This window comes from Chiroxiphia lanceolata, chromosome 30 (assembly GCF_009829145.1).
Source record: "Chiroxiphia lanceolata isolate bChiLan1 chromosome 30, bChiLan1.pri, whole genome shotgun sequence".
Lineage (NCBI taxonomy): Eukaryota > Metazoa > Chordata > Aves > Passeriformes > Pipridae > Chiroxiphia > Chiroxiphia lanceolata.
In genome coordinates this window covers 1,995,307-2,014,031 of record NC_045666.1, presented here as the reverse complement: position 1 = coordinate 2,014,031, position 18,725 = coordinate 1,995,307, and the positions used below count along the sequence as shown (strand labels likewise).

Sequence of the window (18,725 nt, the reverse complement as noted above, 5' to 3'; positions counted from 1 at the left end):
GCGCTCCGCCCTCGCCCGGTAACCGGGGCCGGACCCACCGCGGTTAAACCGGGGGCAAAACCAACCGGGGGCAAAACCAAGCGGGACGGAACCCAGCCGGGCGCCCCAAGGTCAGCGCGCGGCGCGGAGCCCCGCGCTCGGCGGCGGCTCCCATCGCCGCGCCCGCGGCCCGGCGGGGCCTTGCCCGCGCCGCTCCCCACTCCCCCCGGGCCTCACATGGCGGCTGGCGGCGGCTGCGGCGGGCGCTCCTGCGGGCGGTGCTGCGGGCGGCGCTGCGGGCGCGCGGGCGGTGCCGGGGGTCGCTCCGGGGCGGGGGTCGCTCCGGGGTCGCTCCGGGGGGGCTCCGGCGGCGGCTCCGGGGCTCCGGGCGGGCTCGGGGCTCGGCGCGGCCTCGCTCCCACAATGCCCCGCGCGCGCTCGGCCCGTGGTGACGCAGCAAAATCCCCGCGCGCGCCGCCGCCGCCTCCTCGCGCCGCCGCGCCCGCGCCGCGCATGCGCCGGCCCCCCCTTCCCCCGCCCTTCCGCGCCTTCCAGCAGCTTCTGGCCGCGCGTGCGCAGTGCGGCCGGAGGGAGCGGTGGGGGGGCCGGACCCCCCAATGGACGCGGCCTGTTCCTCGTTCAGAGCCCGAACCCTCCCCGCTCCAGCCGCCTCTCGGGGGGCTGTGAGAGCGAGAGTGAGAGCCCCCTGAGCCTCCCCCTCTCCAGGCTGAGGCCCCCCAGCTCCCTCAGTTCTCCAGCCCCTTCCCCAGCTCTGTTCCCAGCTCCGGACACGCTCCAGCCCCTCAAATGTCTCTCTTGCCCTGCGTGCCCAGAACTGGGCACAGCCCTGGAGGGGCCTCAGCAGTGCCAGCACAGGGGGACAGTCCCTGCCCTGGGCCTTGTGCCCACACCGTGGCTGGCACAGCCCAGGGACCGTTGGCCTCCTTGACCACCTGGGCACACCTGGGCTCATGTCCAGCCACTGTCGCCAGCACGTCCAGGGCCTTTCCCAGCTTTCCAGCTGCTTCCCCCAGGCTGAAGCGCTCCATGGGGAAGGTGTGACCCAAGGGCAGCACTCAGCACTTGGCCTTGTTAACCCTCCCTCTGTTGGCCTTGGCCCTTGGATCCAGCCTGTCCCGATCCCTCTGCAGAGCCTTCCTGCCCTCCAGCACGCCCACATCCCACCCAACTCCGTGTCATCTGTGAACTGAGGTGCCACTGATCCCCTTGTCGAGATCATGGGTGAAGGTGACCCTGACGTGGCCCCATGGAATGCATCCCCACCCCTCTCCGGGTGGGTTTTAACCCCAAGGAGTGTCCCAGCTGTGGGCTGCAGCTTTTCCAGGAAGATGCTCTGGCAGACAGTATCAAAGGCTTTACTGGTGTCCAGGCAGACACATCCACAGCCTTTCCCTCTTCCACGACACCCCCATCCATCCATCACACACTGCAGGGGAGCGAGAAGAAGGCCCCCCTTGAAGGGGACCCCGGGAGGATGAAGGAGGTGAGACCCTGCAGTGACTGAGCCCGGCACGCCACTGCCCCGGGCTCGTGTCCAGCCGTCCTTTGGGGCAGGAAGGAAATGAGGGAACAGGCAGGTGGTGTCAGGACGGGGTATCAGGGCTGGGATCTTCCCGGGAGGAAGCCTCCACCCTGGGGCCAGGGCTCCCAGGAAAGGGAGGGCAGCAAACCACCACCACCACGGAGCAGCGAGTGTTTCACCAACAATAAGCCACAACTTTTATTAACCGATAGAAATAGTACAAATTTTAAATTTAGCTGTATTTTACTCTTCTCTGAAACACCAAAAAAGGCTCCTCCCTCCGGCGGCTACATCGTCAGCTCCTGCGGAGAGAAGGGGGGTCAGGAGCCAGGCAGGAGCCCCCCCAGAGCCCCCCAGGACCCCCCAAAGCACTCACCATTATCGCGTTTACGATGTCGTTGCTGTTGTTCTTGAGGGCTCGCACGGCCTTCGCCCGCGACACGTTCGCCTGCGACATCACCAGCTCGATGTCTTTCACCTCCACGCCCGTCTCGTCAACCTGCAGGACAGACAGAGCCCGGGATCGGCGCCAGCTCCGGGCCTGGCACAGCCTGAGACTGCCTGGATGGGGGAGGCTCCTGCTCCACCCACAGGGATGGGAGCTGGGAGGCCAGACCTGCGCTGCACAGACCCCCCGGGGAAGGACTCCACACCCTCCCTTTGCCCCCGCGGCACAGACACGGATGAAGGAAAGGAATCCCTGGATTATCCCAAAGCAGACAGGCTGGGGAAGGTGTTACCTCCTCTTCCTCGCTCTCCTCCTGCACGGTGGGGGTCTGTGTGTTTTCCTGGATGTTTGAAACAGGTTCTCCTTGCACTTTGAACTTTTCGGCAGCTGCCAGCTGGGCCTGCTGGGACAGGTCTTCGATCTGCAGGAGGGAAGGAGCGGAGCTGAGGCCAGTCCTGGGTGGTGCCAGCACATCCCACGGCTCTGCCACACGGCCCGGCCGGGAAACCAGCCCTTGGCACGGTCCCCAGGGACCCACGGCGGGAGCCACACAGGTGACAACAAGGAACCTGCTGGCCCCCAGGTGCTACCAGGGTGGGCTCACCTTGGCCTCGCCAAAGACAATGTAGGTGTCTGACGCCGGGCTCTTGTACACGTCTGGCTTTGTGATGACGAACAGGATGTTCTTGGATTTCCGGATGGTGACCCTGGTGACTCCCGTCACCTGGCGAAGGCCCAGTTTGGACATTGCCTGAAAAACACCAGGGGAAGGTCAGCGAGGGAAGGAAGAGCTCCAGATGCCCGGATGTGCCCGCTTCTCTCTCCAGAGCCCGGGTCCAACACTCGCTGTGTGGATACACACGGAAATGTGCCTTTAGTGAGCAGCATTCCCGGGTGTCAGCCAGAGTGAACGCTCCAGTCCCAGGACTGGTGACATGCACAGCACAACTCAAGCCCTGGGGCTGCCCAGCAGGGACAGGTGAGGCCCACCCCCCCCTCACCTTCCGAGCTTTCTTCTCGCATCCGGCTCTGTTTTGCTTTGCTGACGGGTTCTTCATCTATTTCGGCTGCTGCCGCGAGCTGCAGGGGGACACAACAACAGGGAGCCGTGACAACCCCGAGGTGACACAGGAAAGCAGCCTCAGGGATCCCGATCCCCCAGGATGGCACGTGCCACCCGCCCTACCTGCGCCTGCTGTGTCGTGGCCTGTGTGGAGTCTTGCTCTTCGAGCTCTGGTACAGATTCATCGCTGTCGGACTCTGTTCCAGACCCTGCAGGAACACACACACCTCACTCTTCCCACCTCAGCCAGGTCCAGGGGATGCAGCTGCTTTGGTGCAGCCTTTGCTGCTGGTTCCCAGTGCAGTCACCAGTCAGCCCAGTTAAGTGGTGCACCCCAAATGCCATCAGGAGCCGTCTCGGCACCCCAAACACCATCAGCAGGGTGGCACGAGAGCCTGTCCCCAGGCTCTCGCCATGGTGGGAGCCCCACGGATGCCTGGAGGGTCTGGAATGCCAAGCCCCCTGAGGAAGTTCCAGCCTGAGGCACCAGGAGGAGTGTGGGTGGCACTCCTGGGGTGGCAGCAGCCCAGTGTGACAGGCACCCGTGACACACGGCACCAAGGCCCCACTCACTGAGCCCTCGGGGCTGCTGCACGTCCATGGCTTCACTCCAGGGATCATTTGGGATTACCCTGATGCCCCCCTCTGGGTGCCCAGAGGGCCACCATCTGCAGTGCCACCACCATCACTTGTGACCCCTGGCACAGCCGTGTCCAACCACGCGAGTGACCGAAGCAGAGCCGGGTGTCCCCGGCCTCGGAGGTGGCCGTTTGCTCCCATGCAGCCGTTACCTGGATCCAGTCCCGTTTCCCGCTCTGGAAAGGGCCTCTGTGCCCACGGCACACAGAAGCCCTGGCAAAGCCCTCTGCAGGTGCAGGGGTGTGCCCGGGGTTCCCAACACTTCAGGCAGAGCGCAGGGACAGCACCGGTGCTGCCGGACGGACGCGGGGACACCGCGGGGACACCGCGGGGACACCACAGGCAGCGAGGACGGGCCCGTGGCGGCTCTGCCCGAGCCCCCGTGTGCAGCAGCTCCGCTCGCAGTGCCCATGCCACAAACCACACCGTGCTCCGTGCCCGAGGACACGCGTTAGTGACCCCGGGGCCGTGCCGAGCCCTGCCCCTCCCCGTGGCTCGCTCTGTGCCCGGGGCCCTGCTCGGGGTTAGTATCCCGCGGGCAGCCAGTGACACTCCATGCACACGGCAAACCGCAAATACCCTTGTCATTCTTGAGCAGCGGCTGCGGCGCCGGGGGGGCCGGGACCCCCGCGGGGGGGGACAGGTCCAGCAGCACGGGCGGCTCGGGGGGGAGCAGAGGCGGCAGGTCCTCGTCGTCAGCGCCGAGCGGGCCTTCGAGGGGGCTTGGCTTGGGGTGGGCAAGGGGCCGCCTTGGCCACCTTGTTGGGGGGGGGCTGCTGCTTCTTTGTGGGGGGAGCAGAAGGGTGGGCGGGGGGCGGTTCCCTGCCGGGGCAGAGCCAGGATGGCTGCTGTCTGCTTTTTGGGGGGGCAGGGGGCTTTGGGGGGGCACCGGGAACACCTGGAGCTGGAGGGGCAGGTGCCGGGACTGCCAGGGGGGTGGCTTTAAACAGGCTCTTGGGGGGTGCCTTGGCCACAGCTGGAGTGGCCTCGACAGGACTTTTGGGGGTGCTTTGGCTGCTGGGGGAGCAGCTGGAGCAGGGGTGGTTTTGACAGGGCTCTTTGGAGGTGTTTTGGCTGCTGGGGGGGCAGTTGGAGCAGGGGTGGCTTTGACAGGGCTCTTGGGAGGCACTTTGGCCTCAGCAGGGGCAGCCGGAGCTGGGGTGGCTTTGACAGGGCTCTTTGGGGGTGCCTTGGCCTCAGCAGGGGCAGCTGGAGGTGGGGTGGCTTTGACAGGGCTCTTTGGGGGTGCCTTTGCCTCAGCAGGGGCAGCTGGAGGTGGGGTGGCTTTGACAGGGCTCTTTGGGGGTGCCTTTGCCTCAGCAGGGGCAGCTGGAGGTGGGGTGGCTTTGACAGGGCTTTTGGGGGAACCTTTGGCCTCAGCAGGGGCAGCTGGAGCTGAAGGAGCCGCCGGCACTGGAGCCGCAGGAGCAGAGGGGGCAGTGCCAGGGCTGCCCTTGGGAGACTTTTTGGCTGTTGGGGAGGCAGCTGGAGCTGGGGTGGCTTTGACAGGGCTCTTTGGGGGTGTCTTGACCTCAGCAGGGGCAGCTGGAGGTGGGGTGGCCTCGACAGGGCTCTTTGGGGGTGCTTTGGCTGCAGTGGGGGCAGCTGGAGCTGGTGGAGCTGCAGAAGGTGGGGTGGCAGGAGCTGGGGGAGCAGCACCAGGGCTCTTGGGAGCAGTTTTGGCTGCAGGTGGGGTGGCTGGAGCTGGTGTGGCAGGAGTTGGGGTGACAGCAGGGGCAGCACCAGGGCTCTTGGGAGCCTCTTTGGCTGCAGGAGGGGCAGCTGGAGCTGGTGGAGCTGCCACAGCTGGTGGGACAGGGACAGAAGGGGCAGCGGCCGGGCTCATAGGAGCTGGTTTGGCTGCAGGAGAGGTGGCTGGAGCTGCCATGGCTGGTGGGACAGGGACAGAAGGGGCAGCTGGGGCAGTGACTGGGCTTGCAGGAGCTGGTTTGGCCACAGAAGGAGTGGCCAGAGCTGCCGTGGCTGGTGGGACAGGGACAGAAGGGGCAGCTGGGGCAGTGACTGGGCTTGCAGGAGCTGGTTTGGCCACAGGAGGAGTGGCCAGAGCTGCCATGGCTGGTGGGACAGGCGGGGAGGTGGCAGGAGGGATAGCAGGCACAGGAGCTGCTGGTGGCAACAGGGGACTCGTTGGAGCTGGTGGCCCTGGGGGAGACACAGCAGCTCCCAGAGCAGGTGTGGCCAGGGCAGGAGCCACAGGAGCTGCCACAGGCGCTGCCTGAGGGTCAGGGCTCCCAGGAGGGGTCCTGGCCACCGAGGGAGGGACCAGGTGTCCCACAGCTGGGGCCACTGGGGCAGGGCCCATGGGACAGGCCTTGGTAGCAGATGGACCAACTGGGACCAGTGGAGAGACGGGAGCACCAGGGGCTGGGACAACAGGACACCCAGGGGACATCCCAGCTGGCAGCAGAGGGATGGGGGTGACAAGGGGGCCTTGGGGCAGGCCAGGAAGACGGGTGGAGAGATGGCACCGACCAGGGCTGGGCACTGAGTCAGAGCTGGGGATTGAGGAGAGGCTGGAACAGAAGCCAGAGGGGTGGAGGCAGGACTGCCAGGAGACACAGGGACTGCTGGGGACACAGCAGGGCTGAGAGGGGCTGCAGGAACGGGGGGCGAGCCCGGGCTCTGGGGACTCACTGCCACGGTGGGAGCAGGCAGGAAAGTGGGGGACACTTTTGGTGGGGGAGATGCCACAAGGGGTTGGGAAAGGGGAGGCATGAGGGGGACTGGGGCTGCTCCAGGAGTAGGGAGAGGGGCTGGGGCTGCAGCTCCTGCTGGGCTCAGAGGGACAGCAGCAGGAGCAGCTTTCACAGGAGAGCTGAGAGCAGCAGGAGCAGCAGCCAGAGCAGGGGGACACCGGAGCCTGGAGTCCTGGAGATCCTGGGCTAACTGGGGCAGGCCCTGGAGATCCTGGGGCTGCAAAACCCACGGGGGACGGCGGAGCCAGAGGAGGGCAAGTGGTGACTGGGCCCGGCAAAGCCGGGGCAGGGGGCTGGGGAGGCACAGAGAACACGGGGATGGCCACGGCCGGGACCACGGCGGGGGATGTGGGGGCCGGGGGGCCCGGCAGAGCCGTGGCAGCAGCGCTGGGTGGCTGCACTGGGAGAGCCTGGGCAGATGGAGATGGAGTCAGAGGTGGGGAATGAGCAGCATGAAGAACAGCTAAAGGAGAGAAACAGAGTGAGCCATGAGAGGAGGGAGGGAGGGAGGGGACAGGGAGCCTGCCCTGGCCTTCCTCCCGGCCTTGGCACCCAGCCTCTAGAGCAGCAGACACTGCCCAGCCTGCCGGGGTCCACACGGGGTCATCCTTTCCAGAAACCAGCACTGATTTTCCCAGGAGCCCTGGAATGGCAGGAGGCACCAGATGAACCACCAGGAAGCCCCATCGGGCTGGGGATGCAGGGACCTGGCTCTGCTGCCAGCTCTTCTCTACCAAAGGAGTTGCCACAACCTCCATGGAGGTCTGGCAGGACCCCCAGGGCTGCTCCCGAGCCTGGGATCACACCCCAGGCTGGTGGGAGCAGGGAGGGACGAGGACCCCCCTGAGGAGAGGAAGGAAGTCAAATGTAACCCACTGGCATGCGGAATTGTTCCTAGAGTGCTCTGGGAGCCCCCTCCCTCCAGCCCTGGGTGACACAGGCAGGTGCTCTGAGGGGACAGGGACACCAAGGCAGGGGATGGTGGGGCCGGGACCCCCAGAGCCCCCTGGAGCTGTTAGGGTTAATGGAACTGCAACCCTGGAACGGCACACGGTTAATGCGGCACACGAGCGGTTACAGGACGTCCCGAGTACCTGGAGCAGGGATGGGAGCAGGAACGGGGGCAGCTGGAGCTGGACAGGGAGAACAACAGTTTATTAAGGCTCGTCCCACTGACTGAGAGTGCTCAGCTTCCAGTTCCCTGAACCAGTGCTGAGGGAGCCTGGAGAGAGCCCTGCCAATCCCAACACAATTCCCAACTCCGAGCGAAGGGCACTGCTCAGGGAAGAGCCTGGAGAGAGCCCTGCCATTCCCAATGCCAACCAAAGGGTGCTGCTCAGGGAAGAGCCTGGAGAGAGCCCTGCCATTCCCAATGCCAACCAAAGGGTGCTGCTCAGGGAAGAGCCTGGAGAGAGCCCTGCCATTCCCAATGCCAATCAAAGGGTGCTGCTCAGGGAAGAGCCTGGAGAGAGCCCTGCCATTCCCAATGCCAACCAAAGGGTGCTGCTCAGGGAAGAGGCCGTGAGAACGCTCGGTTTCCAGCTCCTTCAGCCAGCGCTGAGAGCCCCGCCATTCCCAGTGTGATTCCCATCCCCTTCCCAATGCCAACAGGCAGTCCCAGGGTGCTGCTCAGGGAAGGGCAGCGCTGGTCTGACCAGTGTGACCGGCCTTGCTGCCGGTCAGGAGAGCAGAACCGGCCCGGCCGCGGTGCCGCCCTCCGGCAGCGCGTCCCGGCACGTCCGGCGAGGGCAGCGGGGCCAGGGAGGATCCCCAACAACTGCAGAGCCAAAGCCAGCCCAGTTCCGTGGATCCTGGGAGCAGCAGGGCCCTCCCAGGGTCACACTCGTGTCCCCATCTCGCCGCCGCCTGGAGCAGGACCCGTGCGTGGGGCTCTCCGTGGGGAGTGAGGCCCTTTCCCTGCCCCAGGAATGGTGTCCCAGAAGATGTTTCTAATGCCCGATTTTAGCTCCACCTGTCCTGACCAGCCTGGAGCTGGACATCAGTGCCAGGACAATTCCTGCTCCAAGGAACACGCTGCTGCCTCAGGAAGGAGCAACAAGTCCTGCCAAGGGCCCATCGTGGAACTGTGCAGAGCTGCCTCCTCCCAACAGTCCTTCATCCCTGCTCCTCTACCAGCTCCAGTGGCACCATTCCTGATAAACACCACCATTCCCACTCACCACCCATAGCCCCACCTCTCCTCGGCCCCTTCTCCAACAAAGTCAAGCCGCAGGATTCCCAAAAGACACGGAATTTGTAAGGGATGCTCAGACCACCTGGGTGGCAGAGCCTGCCAAGAGCTGAACCCCTGGATCAGCCCCATCTCCAGGGGTTTTCCAGGGGACCAGCCAACCTCCACAGAACCAGACAAAATCCAAGGAGCTGCCTCAGGACTCCCATGACATCGTCAGAGACTTGACAGCAATGGAATTTTGGGAGGAGGAGAAGGGTGTGAGTTATCAGTGGAGAGGGACAGAAAAGCCATCCGGGGAGGGGGCCCCAGCCAGGAATTCCAGCTACGAGGGACCGGGAGCTCCCCGGGAATCCCTGGCACAGCTGTCACGCCAACAGCTGTCACTCGGCTCTGCCACCAACCATGGGGAGCCCCAAATCCAGTGGGAGCCCCCAAATCCAATGGGGCAGATCCCCAAATCCAACAGGGAGAGATCCCCAAATCCAATCAAGCAGACCTCACTGCTCCACTCCGGTCATGCTCCCTGTGGGATATCCCACGTGTTCTGGGGTGGGAAAAAAAACGGAACCGGCACGGATTTGTTTTGGCCGCAGCAAAGGGACACAGAGGAAGAGGAGGTGCCGTGGAACAGAGACCCCAAAACCCCCGGCGGAGGTGACAACACTCGAGCTGGTGTCGCTCGCCCGCCACCGGGTCCGCGACTCCCTCCCCGCCCTCACCGGGGGGCTGCAGCTCCCCCCTCCCGCCCTCAGATCCCGCCGGGCGGGGGGATCCCGGGAATCGACCCCAAAACCGTGACCCTCTCCCGGCCTCAGCCCCAAAACCGCCCCGGAGCCCCCCTGGCCTCACCTGTCTCCGCCTGCGGCTGCGGCAGCTCCTGCTCCGTGGCCGGGACGGTTTCTGTGGCTTCGCCGGGCATTTCTGCGGGAGGGAGGCACAAAGCGACAGGCCCGGGCTCGCCGGGGCTCCGGGACAGCCCGGCGGGGCGACCACCGGGCGCCGGTAACTCGCCCTCCCCGCATTCCCCCGCTCCGGAGCACCGAGCGCCACCCGCTACTGTGGCAATCTACCGAGACAACTCCCCCGCACGGCCCGGGCCGAGCCTGAGCTCCGTCCCGACCCCCGGGCCTCGGCCGCCCCCTTCTCCCCCCCTCTCGCCCCCGGTGCGCGGGGCCGCCCCCGCCGCCCTGCCCGGCGCGCCCGCGGCCGCATCGCCGGCCTCCAGCGGGTCCTCCCGGGCGCGCCGCGGCCCCCGCGGCGGCGGATGGCGGCGGATGGCGGCGGATGGCGGCGCGGGACTCACTGTGCGGGGAGCGGGGCCCAAGATGGCGGCGGAAAGAGACCGTGAAGGGAGCGCGGCTTCCGGGAGCACGGCACTTCCGGGGCAGGGGGGAGCGCCCGGAACATGGCCCGGCCCGCCCCCAGGGCCGCGCTCCGGAGTTCCGGGCTCTGTTCGGGTCGCCCCCACTATGGGTGTGGGGACCCCCCCGGGGTGCGGTGGGACCCCCGTGAGAGGGAAGCGAGGAACGCCCCGGGTGTGCGGATGAGGTGCTGTGAATGTGGGCCTTGACCTCAGCAGTGGGCAGGGGTAGGGGGTCAGGGCAGGGGGGACAGGCAGGGTTTTGGGAGGCAGAGACCCCACATTGCAGAGCAGGGATGTCCCCTCAGCTCCTCCCCACGGGGAGGGACACAAACCCCACACAGAGCCCAGATACAGACCCCACACAGAACCCACACAGACCCCACACACAGAGCCCCCCCGCCTCCAGCACAGCACAAGGGTGACCAGAAACATTTAATGGTTTTTGTGTAGAAAAGGTACAAAAAGTACAAAAAGTGTAAGGGGCTGTGAGTAAGGAACAAGGAGCCGGTGCAGTTCGGCTGCTCCAAGGCACCAGGACCCCCCTGGGCAGCCAAGGTGACAAGGACAAGCACAGAGGTGACAATGGCCATCGCTCCCTCGCCGTCCTTTCATCCAGGACCCCTGGCAGTGAGGGCTCAGAAGTCTCCTTGAATGTCTGCCAAGAGGAGAAACAGGAATTTTTCCAGAAAAAGAGCCGTTTCTCAGAGCCAGGGGTCTCCCCCTCCCGGCACCCACCGCTCCGGCGCAGCCGCTCCCCCCGCCGGGCGCTCTCCATGCCCTCCACGAACTGCTCGAAGACCCTCACGTAGGGAGCCAGGCTCGTCCTCTTGTAGTCTGGAGGGTTGGGGGAGTGAGCAGGGGTGCTGGGGACGCCCCTCACCCCAGCCCTGACCCCCCTTGCCCCCACCCAGACCCCCCCTCACCCCTCGCCCGGCGCTTCGGCTCCGTCTCCCCGACGTCCTCCTGCTCCCCATCGCTGCCAGCCGTGTCCAGCTCGTGGCACAGGGAGCTGTGGGAGAACCAGGGTGAGGTTTTGGGGCTGTGGCACCCCCAGGACCCTGCCCTTAGCGCTGCCGCCCCGCTCACGCACGTGATGGTGGGGACAGCGAACGGGTCAAACTGGTCCAGCGTCTGCAGGTCCAGCGGCACCGAAATGCGGCCTTAGAGAGAGAGAGAGAGAGAGAGAGGGGGGTCAATGGAGGGACCGCCCTGGGGGTCCCCCTGTGGGGTCCCGCCCCACACCCACCCGTTTTGGGGTGGACGCTGAAGGGGCTCTTGAGCAGGTGCCCCACGCCCTTGCTGACGTTGATGTCGAGGCGGGGGAAGCAGAACTGCAGCATGATCTCCCAGTCCGCGTAGCACGGGGCGGCCCCGCGGCCCCGCGTCCGCTCCATGCGGCCCCGCAGCAGCTCCCAGCGCTGCACTGAGTCCTTCCTGCGCGGGAACTCGCCCTGCAGCGCCTCGCGGTGCTGTGCCGGCGGTCAAGGCTCATCCTGCACTCCGCCTGGACCCCGCCGACCCCGCGCAGACCCTCCCTCCGGCCCCGCCCCGGCACTGGCAAGGATATCCTCCGGGACCAGGGCCAGCACCTTGTCCCAGCTCTCGGGGCTGCCCAGGATGTCCTGCCCCACCAGCGCATACTCCTCGAAGTACTTCTCCACCATGGCCACCGAGCGCCTGCGGAGAGCGGGACGGGCTCAGCGCCCGCCGGGGGCTGCGGGGCCGGGCAAGGGGGTCCTCACCCACCTGATGAAGGGGTGCACGGGGTAGGAGAGGTTCACCTTCTTCACCGTGTCTGCTCCGCCCTGCGGGGACAGGGGTGTTCAGCCTGGGGGGGTGGGCAGGGGTACCTGGACCCCTGTGCACCCACCGTCACCAGGGTCAGGGGTGCCCAGACCACCATATGCCCACCTTCACCAGGGTCAGGGCATCCCAGACCCCCACACACCCACCTTCACCAAGGTCAGGGCATCCCAGACCCCCACACACCCACCTTCACCAGGGTCAGAGCATCCCAGACCCCCACACACCCACCTTCACCAGGGTCAGGGCATCCCAGACCCCCACACACCCACCTTCACCAGGGTCAGGTACTCCACGGTGGCCGCCCGCAGCGCTGGGGACCATTTCCTCACTGCATCATCACACACCCAGCAGTGGACACCCCTCCGGCCCGAGTACACCCACAGGCGATGCCTCATGCCCAGGTCCTCTGCGGGGGGCACAGACGGGCTTGGGGGCACATCGGGATGGACTGTGGCGATCACCCAAAGCTGGTGGTGCCACAAACCCACCGGGCACCGGCGTGTCCCCCAGCCCCACCAGAGTTCTGCCCCGGCCCTTCTTTGAGGTCTGGGCATCGCTGTGGGGCAGAGCGTGGTCTGTGTGTGCACAGGGTTCCCCCCTGAATGTGCACAGGGGTCCACGTGTCCCCCCTGAACGTGCACAGGGGTCCGCAGGTGCCCCCCAGGCCCTCACCCGTGAGCGCGCGGTCGATGACGCGGACGGCGATGGTCATCAGCGTCCAGCACTTGGAGCAGATATCGGCCGAGCTGGGGGCAGAGTGTGGTGGGTCAGGCGGCCGCCCCACACCCCCAGATCCTCCTCCCGGCCCAGAATTCCCCCCGGGAACCTGCAGCACGTCCGGACGTCGTCGTAGTCCGTCATGTCGATGTCGAAGACCAGCTCCTTCTCCTGCGGCTGGAAGGCCCCCAAGTGCACCGTGTTGTGCTGGTTGGGCTGCGGGAGGGACAGGACGGGCTCAGTGAATCAGGGACCCCCACGGCCCCCTGAGCAGGGTGCCCGGGACTCACTCACCCGGTGGGAGTAGACGGCCCCGATGTCGATCTTGTAGGGGTTGATCTTCTGCAGCTCCCGCTCCAGCTCCTGGGGGCTGCTGAAGGACTGGAACCGCACGTACACGTCGTCCCGCAGCGTGAAGGAGAATTCCCGCAGCTGGAAGTAGTTCTTCACCACTGTGGGGGCGTGGAAGGGTCAGGGGGGAGTGACAATGCCCTCACCACAATATCGGTGCCCCCCATCCCGTATCGATGCCCCCTGTCCCGTATCGATACCCCCCATCCCGTATCGATGCCCCCCCATTCCATATCGATACCCCCCGCTCAGTATCGATGCCCCCCCCCCCGTATCGATGCCCCCCTCCCGTATCGATGCCCCCCCTCCCGTATCGATGCCCCCCCATTCCGTATCGATACCCCCCTCCCGTATCGATGCCCCCATCCCGTATCGATGCCCCCATCCCGTATCGATGCCCCCCATCCCGTATCGGTGCCCCCCGCCCGGTACCGCCGCCGTAGCCGAGCCAGCGGCCGTAGGGGCCGTGCGGGAAGAGCCGCCGGTAGAAGACCGGGAGCAGCTCGGGCAGCGCCGCCGGTTCGAACGGCGCCATGGCGGGAACGGAGCGGCGGGGCCGGCCCCGGGGGCCGCCGGGAGATGTAGTCCTGCCGCGGGGCCGGGGGCGGGACAAAGCACCGGAGGAGTCCCGGGGATGCTCCGGGGCGATCCCGGCGCTCTGAGGTCCGGGGGTGACCGGGGTGACCCCGGGTCCGGAGATGTCCCGGGGATGTGCCGGCTCCGGCTGGGGGCCAGGACGGGTGTCCCGGGGGTGTCCCGGGGTCCGGGGGTGTCATGGGGTCCGGGGGTGTCATGGGGTCCGGGGGTGTCCCGGGGTCCGGGGGTGTCATGGGGTCCGGGGGTGTCCCGGGGTCCGGGGGTGTCCCGGGGTCCGGGGGTGTCCCGGGGCGGCAGCGCAGCGGTGCGGGAGCCCCCGGGCGCTGCCCCGCTCCCGTTAACGATTCCCTGCAGCAGCGGCCGCAGCAGAGCCCCGGGACCGGGACACAGCCCGGGGCAGAGCCCGCAGCACGGCGAGCTCCAGGCGGCAGCACCGGGACGAGCCCCGGGCCGGAGGATGGAGACGGACGGGGCGGAGCCGCCTCCGGTTCTGCCGGGAGCTCCCGCGGCCCTTCCGCGATGGTTGCCCCGGGGCTCCGCTAATTAATCATTAACAGCGGCGCGCGGGCACGGCCAAGGTCGGGACAAAGCCGATCCTTTCCCAGTCCCGGTGCCGGTGCCGGTGCCGAGGATGTGGCTGTTCGTGGCGGCGGTGCTGGCGGGGCTGCTCCTGCTGCGGCGCTGGCACCGGGAGCGTCAGACGGTGCCGGGGCTCTGGGAGAAGCACGTGCTGATCACGGGCTGCGACAGCGGCTTCGGGAACCTGCTGGCGCGGCAGCTGGACGGGCGCGGGCTGCGGGTCCTGGCCGCCTGCCTGACCGAGGCCGGGGCGGCGCGGCTGCGGGCGGCCACCTCGCCGCGGCTCCAGACCGTCCTGCTGGACGTCACCTCCAGCCAGAGCATCGCCGCCGCCAGCGCCTGGGTGCGGGAGCGCGTGGGTGACCGAGGTAGGCTGGGCCAGACACCCCCCTGTCCCCCCCATTGTCACCCCAGCAGCCCCCTCCCGCCTGCTCTGGCACGGCCAGGTCTGGGCGTGGGGCCGTGGAGCAGCCCCGGCTCATCCCGTCCCCTCTGCAGGGCTCTGGGGGCTGGTGAACAACGCAGGGATCGCCATCCCCACCGCCCCGAACGAGTGGCTGACCAAGGACGACTTCGTGAAGGTGCTGGATGTGAACCTGCTGGGGCTGGTGGAGGTGACCCTGAGCCTCCTGCCGCTGGTGCGGCGGGCGCGGGGCCGCGTGGTCAACGTGGCCAGTGTGATGGGCCGCGTCTCCTTTTTCGGCGGCGGGTACTGCATCTCCAAGTTCGGCGTGGAGGCCTTCTCCGACAGCCTCAGGTGAGTCTGGCGTGGCACCGTCCTGCTTTCCCAATTTGTTTTTCTGGACTTTGCCTGGCACAGCTCTCAATCCCCATCCTCGCGGCACCACAGCCGAGCAGGGGTCGATGGGTTGTAGCTGCTGCTGAAGCGTGAACGGCACCTGTCCTGGCACGGAGCCTCCCTGTCCGATCCTGCCCCCATCCGGGATCGGTTGGGACACAGCCCTGCAGTCCTGACCTTCGCTTTGTGCCCAGACCAGTCCATCTAGATGTGGCACATGTTCACTCAGACGCTGCCTCAGCCACGTGCTCAGGCACGGGGTCCAGCTGGATGGTCTTGTTCTGCTCCTCTGGCACGAGGCTGCGGTAAATCTCAGGGGAGAGGCAGCTGTGGACACATTCCAGTGCTGATCCCATGGCACTTGGTCCCTTCCAGGCTTGAGATGCGCAGCTTCGGGGTGAAGGTCAGTGTGATCGAGCCAGGCTACTTCAACACAATGATCTCCAACGTCGAGAACCTGGAGAGAAATTTTCTTTCTACCTGGGAGAAGCTTCCAGAGGAAATCAAAACAAGTTATGGGGAGAGTTACTTGAAGCAGCGTGAGTACCTCTCCCAAAGGCTGAGTGATGCCGTTTCTCTCTTGACACGAGGCACATCCCCGGAATCAGGGGGGCCCCACGGGGGTCCCACCAGCCCGACACCCCACCAAGCTGCTTGGCTTCAGGGTCTCAGTGGCATTTTCTGCCTCTGCAGTTGTGGCATCACTGAAGATAATGCAGAAGAGCTACAACTCCGACCTGTCTCTGGTCACGAACTGCATGGAGCACGCCCTGACCAGCCTCCACCCCCGTGCCCGCTACTCGGCCGGCTGGGACGCCAAGCTGCTCTACATCCCCCTCAGCTACCTGCCCTCAGCCCTCACAGACGTCATGTTCACCTTGTTCTACCCCAAATCCACGGGGAAAGCCTAAGACAGGGATGCCAGGCTGAGGCACTGCGATGCCTAAGCCAGAGACTGGTGACGTGCGGTGGGATCTGGCGGCGCACGGTGAGATCCGACATCGCCCGAGGCCATGCTGAGGTCCCCGAGGTTGTTCCCTGCCCACAGACGGCTTTGTCCTGAATAAAGACCCCCCATTACCCTCCTGGCACAGTGCTGGCACTGCGGCTGTGTCCTGGGGGCTCCTGGGGGCTCTGGCTGTTCCCCCAAGTGCTGCTCCACACAGAGTTTGGACCCCACTGGGGGTGCCACTGCTGGACTTGTCCAAAGTGGCACTCCAGGGACTCACACACACAAATCAAACCCACACTTGTTCTAACCTGGGCAGATTTGGCTCTGGGCACAGGGCTGGGAAGCCTCTAATAGCATCTTCTTCCTCCTCCTCCTCCACTTCCTCCTCCTCCTCCTTCTCCTGCAGAGCTGCTCAGTGGGGGCTGCCCCCCTCCACTGCCATGGCTGGGGACACCGTCCCCCACCAAAGCCGGGTGAGAGGGAAGGGTCCAAGGTTGGTGCTGGAGGGTGGAACCAAACCCAGCTCTGGGGGGCAGCAGCATTCACCTGCTAAGGGCACAGCAGAGCCCCAGGGACAGGGAGTGGTGCAAGGCAGAGCTGGGGATTGCAAACCAGGAAGGCAAACTTCGCCCCAGGTTCTACTGTGATCCCGGCTCTGTATAAATGGCCCGAGTGCCGCCGTCCCGGGCTGTCACTGAGCGGTGCCGGCCGAGGATGTGGCTGTTCGTGGCGGCGGTGCTGGCGGGGCTGCTCCTGCTGCGGCGCTGGCACCGGGAGCGTCAGACGGTGCCGGGGCTCTGGGAGAAGCACGTGCTGATCACGGGCTGCGACAGCGGCTTCGGGAACCTGCTGGCGCGGCAGCTGGACGGGCGCGGGCTGCGGGTCCTGGCCGCCTGCCTGACCGAGGCCGGGGCGGCGCGGCTGCGGGCGGCCACCTCGCCGCGGCTCCAGACCGTCCTGCTGGACGTCACCTCCAGCCAGAGCGTCGCCGCCGCCAGCGCCTGGGTGCGGGAGTGCGTGGGTGACCGAGGTAGGCTGGGCCAGACACCCCCCTGTCCCCCCCATTGTCACCCCAGCAGCCCCCTCCCGCCTGCTCTGGCACGGCCGGGTCTGGGCGTGGGGCCGTGGAGCAGCCCCGGCTCATCCCGTCCCCTCTGCAGGGCTCTGGGGGCTGGTGAACAACGCAGGGATCGCCATCCCCACCGCCCCGAACGAGTGGCTGACCAAGGACGACTTCGTGAAGGTGCTGGATGTGAACCTGCTGGGGCTGGTGGAGGTGACCCTGAGCCTCCTGCCGCTGGTGCGGCGGGCGCGGGGCCGCGTGGTCAACGTGGCCAGTGTGATGGGCCGCGTCTCCTTTTTCGGCGGCGGGTACTGCATCTCCAAGTTCGGCGTGGAGGCCTTCTCCGACAGCCTCAGGTGAGTCTGGCGTGGCACCGTCCTGCTTTCCCAGTTTGTTTTTCTGGACTTTGCCTGGCACAGCTCTCAATCCCCATCCTCACGGCACCACAGCCGAGCAGGGGTCGATGGGTTGTAGCTGCTGCTGAAGCGTGAACGGCACCTGTCCTGGCACGGAGCCTCCCTATCCGATCCTGCCCCCATCCGGGATCGGCTGGGACACAGCCCTGCAGTCCTGACCTTCACTTTGTGCCCAGACCAGTCCATCCAGGTGTGGCACATGTTCGCTCAGACGCTGCCTCAGCCACGTGCTCAGGCACGGGGTCCAGCTGGATGGTCTTGTTCTGCTCCTCTGGCACGAGGCTGCGGTAAATCTCAGGGGAGAGGCAGCCGTGGACACATTCCAGTGCTGATCCCATGGCACTTGGTCCCTTCCAGGCTTGAGATGCGCAGCTTCGGGGTGAAGGTCAGTGTGATCGAGCCAGGCTACTTCAACACAATGATCGCCAACGTCGAGAACCTGGAGAGAAATTTTCTTTCTACCTGGGAGAAGCTTCCAGAGGAAATCAAAACAAGTTATGGGGAGAGTTACTTGAAGCAGTGTAAGTACCTCTCCCAAAGGCTGAGTGATGCCGTTTCTCTCCTGACACGAGGCACATCCCCGGAATCAGGGGGGTCCCACGGGGGTCCCACCAGCCCGACACCCCACCAAGCTGCTTGGCTTCAGGGTCTCAGTGGCATTTTCTGCCTCTGCAGTTGTGGCATCACTGAAGATAATGCAGAAGAACTACAACGCCGACCTGTCTCTGGTCACGAACTGCATGGAGCACGCCCTGACCAGCCTCCACCCCCGTGCCCGCTACTCGGCCGGCTGGGACGCCAAGCTGCTCTACATCCCCCTCAGCTACCTGCCCTCAGCCCTCACGGACGCTGTGTTCACCTTGTTCTACACCAAATCCATGAAGGAAGCCTAAGGCAGGGATGCCAGGCTGAGGCACTGCGATGCCTAAGCCAGAGACTGGTGACGTGCGGTGGGATCTGGCGGCGCACGGTGAGATCCGACATCGCCCGAGGCCATGCTGAGGTCCCCGAGGTTGTTCCCTGCCCACAGACGGCTTTGTCCTGAATAAAGACCCCCCATTACCCTCCTGGCACAGTGTGATGTCACCCTCAGGCTGTGGCACTGAGGCTGTGTCCTGGGGGCTCCTGGGGGCTCTGGCTGTTCCCCCAAGTGCTGCTCCACACAGAGTTTGGACCCCACTGGGGGTGCCACTGCTGGACTTGTCCAAAGTGTCACTCCAGGGACTCACACACACAAATCAAACCCACACTTGTTCTAACCTGGGCAGATTTGCCTCTGGGCACAGGGCAGGGAAGTCTCTAATAGCATCTTCCTCCTCCTCCTCCACTTCCTCCTCCTCCTCCTTCTCCTGCAGAGCTGCTCAGTGGGGGCTGCCCCCCTCCACTGCCATGGCTGGGGACACCGTCCCCCACCAAAGCCGGGTGAGAGGGAAGGGTCCAAGGTTGGTGCTGGAGGGTGGAACCAAACCCAGCTCTGGGGGGCAGCAGCATTCACCTGC

At 66.0% G+C, this 18,725-nt stretch overlaps 4 protein-coding genes across 4 annotated transcripts; 2 read left to right on the top strand and 2 right to left on the bottom strand.

Moving 5' to 3' along the window:
• Positions 1-1,695: 1,695 nt before the first annotated feature.
• Positions 1,696-9,993, bottom strand: NACA (nascent polypeptide associated complex subunit alpha). The gene is given in 9 exon segments (XM_032713539.1): positions 1,696-1,824; positions 1,899-2,021; positions 2,263-2,391; positions 2,575-2,721; positions 2,972-2,992; positions 2,994-3,050; positions 3,157-3,242; positions 9,433-9,504; positions 9,887-9,993. Coding segments are annotated over 8 exon segments (648 nt in total). The 5' UTR covers positions 9,503-9,504; positions 9,887-9,993; the 3' UTR covers positions 1,696-1,809.
• A 370-nt stretch (positions 9,994-10,363) lies between these two features.
• On the bottom strand, positions 10,364-13,569 carry PRIM1 (DNA primase subunit 1). The gene is made up of 12 exons (XM_032713479.1): positions 13,253-13,569; positions 12,764-12,921; positions 12,579-12,685; positions 12,425-12,498; positions 12,022-12,158; positions 11,693-11,751; positions 11,514-11,623; positions 11,193-11,417; positions 11,037-11,106; positions 10,870-10,955; positions 10,682-10,780; positions 10,364-10,601 (listed from the first exon to the last, which is right to left on the bottom strand). Exons 1-12 carry the CDS (start codon positions 13,353-13,355, stop codon positions 10,582-10,584), a joined length of 1,248 nt encoding a protein of 415 aa, XP_032569370.1. The 5' UTR covers positions 13,356-13,569; the 3' UTR covers positions 10,364-10,581.
• Positions 13,570-13,912: 343 nt separating this feature from the next.
• On the top strand, positions 13,913-15,883 carry LOC116800074 (retinol dehydrogenase 16-like). The gene is made up of 4 exons (XM_032713640.1): positions 13,913-14,364; positions 14,495-14,753; positions 15,171-15,334; positions 15,489-15,883. The coding sequence occupies exons 1-4, from the start codon at positions 14,049-14,051 to the stop codon at positions 15,704-15,706; spliced, it is 957 nt and encodes a 318-aa protein (XP_032569531.1). The 5' UTR covers positions 13,913-14,048; the 3' UTR covers positions 15,707-15,883.
• A 242-nt stretch (positions 15,884-16,125) lies between these two features.
• Positions 16,126-18,296, top strand: LOC116800073 (retinol dehydrogenase 16-like). The gene is made up of 4 exons (XM_032713639.1): positions 16,126-16,777; positions 16,908-17,166; positions 17,584-17,747; positions 17,902-18,296. The coding sequence occupies exons 1-4, from the start codon at positions 16,411-16,413 to the stop codon at positions 18,117-18,119; spliced, it is 1,008 nt and encodes a 335-aa protein (XP_032569530.1). The 5' UTR covers positions 16,126-16,410; the 3' UTR covers positions 18,120-18,296.
• Positions 18,297-18,725: the final 429 nt, after the last annotated feature.

Coding starts and splice junctions, on each gene's coding strand:
- PRIM1 (XM_032713479.1), bottom strand. CDS start 13,355: ATGGCGCCGTTCGAACCGGCGGCGCTGCCCGAGCTGCTCCCGGTCTTC. Junction 11,752..12,021: donor AGTACCTGACCCTGGTGAAG/GTGGGTGTGTGG, acceptor CTGTCCCCGCAG/GGCGGAGCAGACACGGTGAA. Junction 10,602..10,681: donor GGAGCGGCTGCGCCGGAGCG/GTGGGTGCCGGG, acceptor TCCTCTTGGCAG/ACATTCAAGGAGACTTCTGA.
- LOC116800074 (XM_032713640.1), top strand. CDS start 14,049: ATGTGGCTGTTCGTGGCGGCGGTGCTGGCGGGGCTGCTCCTGCTGCGG. Junction 14,365..14,494: donor GGAGCGCGTGGGTGACCGAG/GTAGGCTGGGCC, acceptor TCCCCTCTGCAG/GGCTCTGGGGGCTGGTGAAC. Junction 15,335..15,488: donor GGAGAGTTACTTGAAGCAGC/GTGAGTACCTCT, acceptor CTGCCTCTGCAG/TTGTGGCATCACTGAAGATA.
- LOC116800073 (XM_032713639.1), top strand. CDS start 16,411: ATGGCCCGAGTGCCGCCGTCCCGGGCTGTCACTGAGCGGTGCCGGCCG. Junction 16,778..16,907: donor GGAGTGCGTGGGTGACCGAG/GTAGGCTGGGCC, acceptor TCCCCTCTGCAG/GGCTCTGGGGGCTGGTGAAC. Junction 17,167..17,583: donor GCCTTCTCCGACAGCCTCAG/GTGAGTCTGGCG, acceptor GGTCCCTTCCAG/GCTTGAGATGCGCAGCTTCG.